Below are 12664 nucleotides of genomic sequence, written 5' to 3'. Positions count from 1 at the left end.
TGGTGTTGGAGCAGAGAGCAGTTTGGAGGGAAGCAGAGGAGAGTTTGGAGAAGTGCTGCGGTAGGCTTAGAAGACCAAGACCCTAGGTAAAGGGGACACCTGGTTTGTGCAGAGGGAGGGCAGGAAGCCCCACAAGCTGAAGGACAGGATAGGGAAGTAGCCCAGGGGAAGGAACCGCTAGTTCAAGCGGTTTACCGCTATCCCTAGGGCCCTGTGCTGGGACCCGGAGTAGAGGGCAGGCTCGGGTCCCTCTCCACTCCCCTCCTCTAGGACACTAGTGGGGCAGTTAATACCCCAGTTCAGGGGCGAGAAACAGTGCCCTGAAACCTCCCCAAGAAAAGAGAGCGCGAGACCCATCAAAGTAGTGCCAGCAATTTGTCACAATACTTAATGTTTATGATATTTTAAGTATTCTTTATAAAATGGGGAATGCTTGCGGTTTTTATTTAAATATTCAAGGAAGTTATGAGGCTGAATTGGGTATATAAAATAGGCCAAAACCTAACGAAACATGTCACAATACCAACTTTTGCTTTTTAGATACTATTGCAGTTTAAAGTTTCAGGACTAAGTGTGACAAACTTGCACAACACAGAAGTTGATACTCACCACAAAAGGATCCTGTGGTAACTTAGTTTTGCTTTTGTCTACTTAATGCACTATGCCAACATTGTGGAGTCTTTTTTGCTTTGTAATTTCAAAGGTTCAAAGATACTGAATGGAGGGCCTGATGCTCAAGACAGTAACCAGTCACACCACAATGGAGACAGCACTGAAGAAAAAAGAGACAAGCATGAAGTTGGCACTAAGAAAAAGTGAGGGTAGTTTTAATCTTAGTAACAATGAATTATACTTGTTCCTCTGTTTTAGAAGGCTTTTAAAAAAATGAGTAATAAAACTTAGCAATATTGTTAAGTTACTACTTTTAGTCCATGTTTTGGGTACTTGACTGATACAAGGTTTTTCCTAAGGATTGTAGGGAAAAACAGTGCCAAGTCGATATTTGTCTCAACGTTCAAACTAAAAGTGGGAAAAAGCGGTAGGATAAAAATAAATGCTTCAGACTCTTATTTTGATATTTCTTAGTCTAGAAGGTCAGGGGCAGATTTTACAGAAAGTAATGGTAGAGGACAGACCGTTTCAGGTGTGAAAATGACACTGCAATAAACAGTTCTGATTTACTACATTTCAGACTGTCTAATACAACCATGGGTGGAAACTGTTTTAAATTTGGAAGCAAAGGCAGCCCAGGTTAAGGGGAAAATATGACATAGAAAATGATGTGAAAGTACTGTATTTCTACCATCAAACTTTTTTACAAAGTATCTGTAATTCATGTAACATCCACTCATTAATAAACATGTTAAATTGCTAATTTTAATTATAAAATTCTCAAAATACAATCAGTTTATTCAAACGGTTTTACTATGAAATCTCAAAATACTGTGGTGAAGGGGGGCAGATTTATAAAATGTTCTGAGAGGTTCAGCTGTTGTGTTCTGATCAAGCTGTTTTCTGCTTGTTTGTGTTCCTTAATGGTCTAAATATTTAAAAGGAAAGCTTTGTAAAATCACTTAGGTGGAAAATAATTAATACATACTTATCACCCCAAACCTCCTCCACAACATTGTTTGTCAATATGGTGCCATATAGACAAGGATGGCAGCAGTATGTTGTGTGCTGGGACAACAGTAGCTTGTGTGTGGGGAGTAGACTGGCTATATTATGGGGTTTTGAAAGATGAAAGAAACTTTAAATCAGTTGTTTGCTGAAACCTCCTCCTTCAGCTGCTTGTCCATACACTATGTTCTGCTTGTGGTGAATGTGCCTAGCGCACTTGAGTTCATATTCTTTTGGTGACTCATGTTGGGGGCCATGCCTGTGACCTGAGTGTCTTGTGCTTCTCATTTCCATTTCATTGCCTGTGGCTAGAAGTTTAAATTTGTAGAGGCGGAGAACCTTTGCTTCCTGTGCAGCAGCTTCTTATGTAAATAGTTGTGGAGAGTAAGGTGCTTGGTAATTAGTTTGGCTTTAGGACTAGTGCTAGAGGTTTGGTTTTGTTAGTTTTTCTTCCTTCAGAAGAAGACTCACTTGTTTGTTTTTTGCCTAAGAATTAGCACTAATACTGGGAATTGGTCACTATGACTGAATGCAAATCTCCAGGCTTTAAAAATAGCCCTTTGTGTGGGGTTGTAATGCCTCTCAATTATGGCATACCAGATGCTTGGTGAGTCTGGATAAGGGGCACTCTACAGAACAATGTCATCTATAAACGTTTTTCTAAAAGAACCCAGAGAGCTGGAGAGAAAGTCTTGTTTGAAATTGTTCCTTTGAGTGAAGTTAAGGCATCCCTCATCAAAGTCTGGAATGCCTGAGTCAGAAACTTTTGAGCACTTGTCATCTAAAAATTCTCCTGATGGCTCCTCTATGCGTGGAGCTGAAGTTCGTGTTTCTAAAGATGCTTGGCAAAATCTCCAAGGCCAGGGGGAAGAGAGAGCGTCAACTCCACAGAAAGAAGAGATTTAGGGATCCTTCACCAGATCCCCCCTCTCAAGCCTCAGACAAAAAGGGTAGCATGACGCCTAAAAAAGGTGTCTCAGGCACTGATCACTGTGCCTTTGACCAGCTTCCTCGGTACTGCATAAAATACCTAGTACTGACCTCTTAGGATGAAGCCTCTGGTATTGATGTCTACAGTACCATCTGCCTTGGTTCTGACATGTAGTTGTCTGCCTTGTACCAGTGTATTTGGTACCAAAGGCCTGTACATTATCTAAAGAGCCTTACTGGTTTCTTCGGTACTGGGCTCCCCACTATTAGCAGTTGTGAAGGTGTCTCTCTGGTTCTGACTGCTGCTCCTACACCACTATTGAGTGCGTCAGCAATACTGACCAGAGCACAGTCTGCGAGTGCTGCCTGTACACTAGCTGGTACAGTTGCTTCTCCTTAAGAGGACTATTCATTCTCTTCAGTCTCTAAGGGAAGCTTCACTGGCTAATTCCATGGGGTCTAGGTATTCAGGCCAGTATACACGAGAGAGAGAGAGAGCTGTCTTATTAGCGTAGAGCTAGAAGCTGTAGAAGAGAGAATACTCCCTGATATCCTCCCCATTGGCCTTATTGGACTCTCTGGGGAATGCTGGAAGGCCAGTGTCTGCATCCGAATCTACAGCTAGATCCCCCTTCACCTCACTTGAGAGCCTTACAACCTGCTGAACAGACTGGTTACAGCTCTGATTAGTAGTCACAAGCAGAGGACCATCCTGTTCCAACTCATTCGTCATCCCTGGATGAGGTGGTTCCTTTACCTCAACCCCAGATGGTTACAACATATTCCACAACTTGTTACACAGAATGGCTGACACACTGACAATTCCAGCTGAGGTGGTCCAATAAAAAAAAAAAACACACAAGTTCCTGGACATCCTATGACTCTCGGTACTAGTAATTCTTGAAATGCTCCTCAATTAAAGGGTTTTAGAGCTGGCTAAGTTGCTCTGGCAGATGTCTGCAACATCAAAGAGCAGAATGTCACTACCACGTGCCTTCACAGGGTTTTGAGACTTTTTTGCATATTCGTCCCACACCCAGGTCTTAAGTAATTTACTACGGTGTATGAGAGATCAGGATAGAGCCAATCAAAGACGACCCCTCCCCCCAAATAGATTTACTTGGATGTAAAAACTGTTCTACATCATCTTCCAATTTACCAGGTCCTGTTGGTGAAATATGATTTTAATTGGGACTGCATATCTACCTTTGCAGACAAACTTCCTCAACACAACATGGAGGAGTTTGTTGCTGATTGGCATACATTCTTCCAAGCAGCCCTTGATGCTGCAGATACAGCCATAGATCTGGAAATTATCTCAGTTGATATGAGGAAGTCATCATGGCTCCAGTCACCAGGGATTTCTAAAGAACAAATTACAACTGAGGATCTTCTTGAGAAAAGTGAGCTTTTCAGGGCTAAAACAACTGAGGCCTTACACTCTCTGAAGAACTCCCATGCTATGTTGAGATTCTTCGGTGCAGGAAGGTAGACCAAGGGTAAGTATCTCAAGCCTCAATTACAGCAAAGTCAATATTTTTAAACCGAATACAGGCAACCTGATCTACTTAAGTGCCAAAAATTCCCCAACAGAAGTCAACTTTATTCACCACCCTGTTGCTTATCAGCCCTCATTGTCCTCAAGGAAGCAGATATGATTTCTTGATGGGAGCAACGTACAAATTCTATAGGATCCTCCTATTGTATTCTCTCCATTTGGGAATCCATGTTTTTAAATTTTGGGGGGGATCTGAAGCACCACCATTACGGACCACGACGTCCTGGAAATTGTGGAGATGGTCTAATGCATTCAGTTCCAGATCTTCTCCATCCCCTTTCCTGAAAGTATGCTACATCAGGAGATGCAATCGCTTCTGAATCTCAGAGCAGTAGAGTAGTTCCTCAAGATCATAGGGGAAAGGGGTTTTACTTATTTTCTGATTCTGAAAAAGAAGGGGGTGGTGCTGTAATCCTGTTCAGCTGTCTCAAGTCCAGAACACTTTCATTTGCAAGCTGAAGTTCAGATGGTGACTCCAGTATCACTAGTCCCAACCTTAGATCCACATGACTGACACACAGCTCTCTACTTCCAAGACCATCTTTTCCATATAGCAATTCACCTTTGTCATAGAAGGTATCTGAGACATCAAGTGGGCAATTTCCACTACCTCAAATTTAGGGGTACTACACACCTTCACACTTATGGTGGCTAGATTCCTAAAAGGCCTTGTAAGAGTATATCTCCCAGTTAAAGAACCTCCATCTTCTTGGGATCTAAATATTTGTATTGACAGAGTTAATGGCCCACCTTTCTAGCTATTTAACTGCATGGTCCTATTTCATCGTTCCATCAGAACAGCCTTGCTAGTAGTAATGACATCAACCAGAAAGATAGGAGAAATGCAAGTGCTAGTGGCAGGGCCTCCATGTAGGTCTTCTCATTTAAGACATGGTGTCTTAAGATTTTACTGAAAGTAATCTCTACATTTTCTTTTAAATTGGGTTATACGCCCATATGTACTTTTTCCTAAAACTACTTTCTGACAAAGGCAAGGCTAAGCTTCACATCCTAAATGTTCTACGGGTGCTCTTTCTTCATAGAGATAACCAAGTCAATTAGAATATACTGAGACTGTTCATAGCCTATAGAGACATGGTGAAAGATCAGGCAATTTCAACAGAGACTGAGTTTCTCCTTTTCTTAAGATATGCTATGAATTGACCAGTGTAGACCCAGCTCATTCTATTTTGCTTTTTTGAGAAATGTTCCCATGCTGGAGATATGTAGGGCACCTACTTGGGGTTAAGTGGACATGTTTGCCCCAGCATTACACCATAGTGGAAGCATCAATATCTGAAGCTAATTTTGATAGGTCTGTCCTACAACTATTAAGGTAGACTCCTAGCACCCTCCTCCTGTAAGCTAGGTCACTGCTCAAGTGCCACCAACAGTGGAATACGTATGCACAAACACTCGAAGAAGAAGAAAAAACTGTTGCTAACCTTGCAGTAACTGTGGTTCTTTGAGATGTATTTTCCATATATATTCCATGACTGGCCTCCCTTCCCTGCTACTTCGGAGTCTAACACCTGGCTTTGATATTGGTGAAGGAACTAAGGGGTGGTTGGCCCTGCCCTTTATGCCTTTTGAAGACACAAGGATACTTCGGAGGCCCCACCCTCCAATGGACACTGCTGGCCAGAAGAATCTGAACTTGAGTTCATTGGGCACCTGTGTACCAACAGTAGAATATATATGTCCAACACATGTGGAAGAACCACAGTTACCTTCAGGTAAGTTTCTTATCCTTGCTATTTGGCATTTGCACCTAAACTTGTTGGTGCAGTTTTAATATTTCACTAATGCCCTTTTTAAAACTCAAACGAGAGAAAGCAAGTATCTGCTTATAAAAATAAGCTAACTTTCTCGAATGTAGATTCTTAGGTCTTGGCATTTGAGTTTCTGTATTTCTCTGTAATACATGGGAAGATTCCCTTAAGAGTGGAATGACTATTTCAGTATACACCTGCATTCCCATTGATGAAAAAGAAATAAAAGTAAGGAGTAGAGAAGAATAAAACTGGTTATCCTGGGAGTGTTGGCTGAAACTTTGTAAATTGTGGTTAGCAGAAGGAGCTCTTTGCCTTGTCTACACACATTCAAGTTAAGAAGATACAATTTCTAATTTTTAGCTGATTTAGTTAAACCATTGCAAACCCATGTGTGGACACTTGTTCCAGTTGCTCTTATTTCTTACAACTTATTTTGATTTTGCTTTAAACCTGTTCCCAAACAACTTATGCTAAACTGAATGAAATAAGCCTGGTTAAAACCAAAATAAGAGTCTACACGTTAATTTGCATCAGTTTAGGATTAGAATTAGACTAAATCAGTTTTTTTAATTTCACAACTTTTTTGTTAAATTGGCACAACTTTCTCGTGTAGAGAACCCTTAGACTATAAACTTGATTCTTTTCCATGATAAAACTGACATTCCCAGGTTAGATGTCCTAAAACCTTATGCAATACAATCTTGTCAACCAAATAGGCTGCGTCTCCAGCTGTGAAGTGAAATTTTCTTACTGTCGGTTGTTTTTCACAATAATACAACTGAATGAATTGTGTTATGTACCATATGACTTAATATTTGTATTAATCTCCTTTATTAATCTGTTTCTATTCACCTGGTTTACTATATTCATATGTTTGTTTCCTCATTCTTTTATACAAAACAGTCCATAAACTTTTTTCTAAATTTACACTGCAGTCTAATGGACAATAGTGCTCATGTAAACAGTTTTGTACTACTGCACAAAGTAATCACAGATGCATCTTTAACTCATCTGTTAGCTAGAAAAATCTGTGAAATCTGTGTTTTCATAGCTTTTCAAGATGTATTATAATAACTTGAGAAAACAGTGGAGAGTTGCATCTTTCCCAGATATGTTCAACAGGGACAGGTTAAGGAGGACTCTTCCCCCCCCCCCCCCTTCTTCCTTCTGTTTGGTTTAATAGGCATGCTTACCATTTAACTAAAATATCTTGGAAAAAATCTGAACACATGTTGAATAATTAGTGCACTGGAACACTAAGTTACAACTAATAATTATGATGCATCACATTACTTTAACATGCTCACATGAGAGAAGTCTCAAGGTCTGTTCAAAGAGGATTAGTTACTAAAAGAGCATGACTAGCTGGGAAGGGTGAATAACATTGAGGCTTTTAGTCTATAAAACTACTCTGGATCTAGTAATCTTTACTTATTGCATGGGGAACTTCACATGTTTGGTGTGAGGGGAGTGTTAACCTCTTTCTGCTTTATTATTTCTTTAGAATATCTGATGAAGAGAGAGAGCTTGAAAAAACAAAGGACTCTTCCTCTGAAAATAAATGATGCCACTGGAATTTTTTTTAAAGTATAAATAAAAGGATTGTTTAAGTTTTGGATTTCAAATGCAGACTGCTGAAAGTTTTAAATAATTTTATAAGCATAGTATTTTAATGTTTAAAATTTTGTGGAATAAAAGTCCCCTTTAATCTTGGTTTTAAAAGTATTTAAACATTCTTACTGATAGTTTTGTCCAGTATTATACAGGCTATACACAGTTCAAATGTGAAAAGAAAGTCCATTTAGGAAACTGAAAAAATGCTTGTATGTCACAGGAGTTAGAGCTGTAGTATATTTTTATCTGACTGCTGTATGTTAATGTCTAGTTAATGGCAGGAAAAAGTATAAACAACTTTTTAAAACTGCTAGACTGCTTCATTTGTATAAACCTATCCTCTTCCTAAAATACTGACCTGTTTGTGCATAGTTTTCAAAACTCTGATGTTTATCAGATGTCTTTTCACTGTGTTTTGTAGGAGTTGAAAGCATTTTTATAGCAATTAAAATGTTAATGTATAAGTATACTTAATCACTTTTTTTTAAACAAAAGTTTAGTTTTGTTCTTGCAACCTCATTGTGCCAATATATAATGCTATGTGACCTTCCGTGGTATGCTTTTGGTATTATAAATGTTATATTAGGGGAAAAAAATGACCTGATATTTCTATTATACCTATTGATGCACATAGATCAGTAAAGATAGTCTTGAACAATTTATAAAAAGTAAAGAATTTAAATGGATACAGAAGCAAGTGACTGTGCATGTTTTTTGTGTTGAGATTTGCTTAAATTAACAAGTGTTCATATGGTTCAGAAGTATCGTTGCCAACCCAAGGTCTAATTTTGAAAATCTAAAGGAACAAGAAAGAAGACTGATCCAAGAGTTTGTCTTGGAATTAGTTTAGGCTACAAGACCTAAGTTTCCTGAAATACATCAAGGAAACACTATAAGGAAAACTTTCAAAGCCACAAAGGGGACAAAGCACCCAACTCCTATTGAACTCTCCTTTGTGTCCTTGAAAATATCCCCTTTTCTCTCCTTTTTTTCATGAAATACAAAGATTAACATACCTTATCTGTGTCTTATTTTAAAACTTATTTCAGGAGGTAGACCTAGACAGTTGAGATTTTCAAAGTTCTTCAGAACTTGGATGTATCTTTGTGAGACTGAATTTAAGAAAAATGAATGTAGCATTCCTTTGACAGATAGGATGGTGAATTTAGAAATCCAAGCTCAGCATTGCACCTGCCAGTGTCCCATCAGATTGATAATTTTATATCATCTGTGGGAGGCTGAAAATGTTTAGGTGTCAGGGATTTGTTCTGTATATAGTGTCCAATTACTTTATATTGCAGTGTTTTTACCCAATATTCAGTCATGCTTTTCCATATCAAATGCTGCTAGATAGACAAATGTAAGTGTGAAGGCAGCAGGTGGTGCCCTATCATCAGAATCACTGAGAGAAAAGTGAAGTGTGGATATTCTGTTCCATTAGTACTTTATCAGAAGGTTGTTTCTAGTACTGGAAAGTTAAAATTGTTCACTGTTGTGAAACAGTCTTTGCAAAACTGTGAAAGTTTACCAGCGGGGCAGAACTTGCCTGCCATCTACTATGGTGTTCAGGTGAAGGGAATTTTTACTTGGCCAGCCCCCCCCCACCCCCCCCAATTAAAAATAAAAATTACAGATGCTGGGCAAATAACATTTAGGAAGCTTGTTGTACAGAATTGTTTTCTTATAGTATTCATTTTTAATAGCATAGTAATTGAATTATTGACCCTAACATTTCAAATTTGAGTGAATCTAATCAAAGGTATTTGTATAACTGTGTACATACCAGTTATATGATCCAGTTAGGCAGATGCTACAGCTATCATTGGTTTTGAGTATCTGTATCCAGATGCACTGTTCTCATCATTGAATCTGATGAGATTAATTCCATGTTCCCTGACTCTTCATGAATCTTTTATCAACCCCTTAAATTTAATTTGACTGTGGATATTGTATGAAAATGTTTTCTAACAATTGCAGGAGCAATGCAATAAGAAATCATACTGTTGCATTGATATTCTACACTGTTAGTCTCAGTACAGCTTAGTCTGTATGTAGGGAAAAGAAATCAAATGCAAAATCATATGAGATTTAAGACAGTGGCCTTACCTCTCTTGCCCATTATCTGTATCCATTACAACAGCATCTTTTGTTACATTATCACAAAACCTTCCACTCTAAGAAAAAGCAACTACCTATGCATCCATTGTTAGAGGGGAAAGATACAATTTAAATTGTACACACCACTTTATTTACCATATCAATAGAGGAGCAATAGGAAAGTGTCTCGGGTAAGAGTTTTAGCATTCATATTGATCTAAAATAGCACAGCCCATCTTCAGAATTATTTAGAATAGGAGGGTTTTCCAGAAAGGGCAGATGTGCTCTGCAGTTAGAGCATTTCTATGCAGAAATCAAGCACCAAAATGATCTAATTTCAAACTAACCATTCTCCTTTTCCCCCCCAAGCAAGAATCGGGGCCTGAGTAACTTAAGGTATGTCTACATTGAAGCTGGAATGTGTAAATTCAAGCATGAGGAGATACAGCCATGCTAATTCTAATCAAGCTAGCATGCTAAAAATAGAAATGTAACCATGATGGTAGGGAGCGGCTATCCCTTCTCTCCTCCCTAAGTATGTATTTATGGTCTTGGACTGGATTGTATTGGGGGGTGGCTAGTCCCTCCCTTCACACCACCACAGCTACACTTCCCTTTTTAGTGTGCTACCTTGATCAGCGCTAGCATGGGTATGTCTCCTCGAGATGGAATTTATACCTTCCAGCTCTAATGTACATGTACGCTCAAGTAAAATGTTCTTATAAGATATTGGCCCCTTAGGCACTATTTTCTTGCATTCTGCAAAGAACTAATAATCAGCTGCTGATCAGATCCTGAAATGAAAGTGGTAAATCTGCCTGGTTAAACTCTTGCTCAGTCTCTGCCTCTACTTGCACAGGTGCTCAGGAGAAGGGCTAAAAGAATGACTGATTGGGGGGAGGGGAGGGGAAGGGAGAATGCCTTACATAGTTGAGCCCCTGAGGTTCATTGGAGTGGGAGTCTTTATGTAAACTTATTTACTTTCTTATGTGGTCTCTTGACAAGACTTTGCTGACTGAAAATATTCTGTTTGCTAAATCATTTCAGCAGCTTAGAACAACCTGTGGGCTTTGGGCAAAACTAGTAGTTAAACCTTTTGGGGTATGGTTTATTTTTCTTGTCTTGTGTACATTGTACATTGCTAAAACCTCATGTGTCCCTTCTACAATAACACACAACCTGAACATGGTCCTTCAGCCAGGCCTCAGATGCAACGCTATAGAAATGATACTAACACACTGCCATGAAGAAAAAGTTTAAGATCATTTAATATATGTTCTAGTTGGACATCGCTGTAGTAGGGCATTTTGTTTAGTGCAGGTCAATAGCAATGCCCAGGTGAATTCTCACATTGGTCTGGCAAAACACTTGCATTACACTTATCAAAAATAAACCTTTGTGGCCAACTGTTTGCTCACCTCACAAAATATATAAAGTACCATCTGCCTGTGAAGACAGCTTAACCAACAGAATGAGTGGTATATTGTGGAGAGTCTAATGGAAATGAACAATTTTTTCAATGCTTATACTAAATTTAGCTTTTTGGAGCAAACTTCTAGTCATTCTTCGTAACAGTAGCAGTGTAGGGTGTATTAATGTGAAAACCAAGAGCACCGCAGTTTTTTTCTTAGCTGGCTGTAGGGTATAGATGGAAAATTTGAGAATCACTCAGTTTTATTGCATCTTGTAAACAAGACATTTTTCTAAATTAGCACTTATTAATTCTGTTACAAATTAATTAACATACAGTTCTAAAAACTTAGGCTCCATTTTTTTAAATTCCTCAATTGCAGTGTCAAACTATAGATGCAAGGATTTGTTTATTTTCCTACATGTTTAAGGAAAAAACTCCCTACACATTACCTGAATTAACATGAACTAAAATTGAGTCCCTGGATAGCTCATTGTTTATTTTAAGTGGATACCTGTATGTGTATAGATGGAGATATCTATGTCTATTGTCACACATCTATTGCACGCAAATTTAACTTTTGCATTAGTAGTTTTCCTTATTTTTATGTTCTAACAATATTCATGAAGACTAAGTAATAAAACAACCTAACACCAAAAATAATACATATGCAGTGTCTTTTCCTTGGTCCCTTAATCCCCTTCAACTAAAACAGGGATAGCTATATATAATATCTAGGGAAGGTCTCCACTATTTTCCTGATCAGAAGTTTAGAACAAGTAAAGTAGAGAGGGTTCCTGAATGCTCCATCTCAACTTTTAGAAAATACTTAGTACCATAAAAGGATAAGCCATCAAGTCAGGAGACAGTTAAAATTTGCAATGGGGACAGGTAGGTAGGGCTGTACATCTTTAGCCCAGTTACCTGACCCTGATACAACACAATTAAGTTGTGTCTCATGATAAATGTAAGTGGGTCCCTAGACTCTACTGTTTTCATAGTGTAGATGGGTCTTTCCATTTAAACCTGGATGCAGATACTATATAGTCAAACTAATATTTAGCCTTAAGTATTAAAGTTTAAATTTAGCATTTCTGTTGTGCAGGTGGATAATACCATGTCTATTATGCTTTACATTTTTATTAATGATATAGTGCCGTAGCCTTTAGTGTCTTTACAATAGAGGTTATAGCCTTGCCTTGAGAAGCCTACACTCAAAGGCCCGAGTCCTGCAGATTAAGCTGCATAATTGGACCATGGACCCACTCAGTGTAACTTGCAGGATCAGGGGCCAAGTTATGATGAAAACCAATAAGCTGAGTTGTAGCAGCAAGTCACAAGGAAAGAGGCTGTTGCTCTGGGACACTAGGTCCACAAGCTACATAGAGCTTTAAAAAGACCGATTACAAAAATGCTAAGATCTATATGTTTGCATATACCAGAATCCACTTAAATAATCACTAGAAGATGCAAAACCTATTAAGGCACTAAATTTTAAAACATCCATAGATTTAGCTCCTATGCATGAGCAGTTTTTGTCCCTTAACCAGAAATATATAGAAAACACAACTTGCATCCATAGTGTTGACACAGTGATTAAGAAACTAAATCCATTAATTTGCAGAATTGAACATTGATCTTTGTATACTTAACTTTTAA

At 38.5% G+C, this 12664-nt stretch overlaps 1 protein-coding gene across 6 annotated transcripts in view; it reads left to right on the top strand.

Moving 5' to 3' along the window:
• PSIP1 (PC4 and SFRS1 interacting protein 1) overlaps window positions 1-8190 on the top strand; it is a 57224-nt gene extending 49034 nt beyond the window's left edge. For 5 of the 6 annotated variants that reach the window (XM_038402114.2, XM_038402115.2, XM_038402117.2 and 2 more), the window contains 2 exons: window positions 704-815; window positions 7388-8190. In XM_038402114.2, the coding sequence (XP_038258042.1) occupies window positions 704-815; window positions 7388-7448 (173 nt within the window). In that variant the 3' untranslated portion in view covers window positions 7449-8190. Of the gene's footprint in view, window positions 1-703; window positions 816-5661; window positions 5825-7387 lie in introns of those variants that run through there. The other variant, XM_043514791.1, reaches the window with a different exon arrangement.
• The last annotated feature ends 4474 nt before the right edge of the window (window positions 8191-12664 follow it).

Source organism: Dermochelys coriacea, chromosome 5 (genome assembly GCF_009764565.3).
Source record: "Dermochelys coriacea isolate rDerCor1 chromosome 5, rDerCor1.pri.v4, whole genome shotgun sequence".
Taxonomy (NCBI): domain Eukaryota; kingdom Metazoa; phylum Chordata; order Testudines; family Dermochelyidae; genus Dermochelys; species Dermochelys coriacea.
Note: the sequence above shows the minus strand (reverse complement) of the source record. Positions and strands in the feature narration are given on the sequence as shown.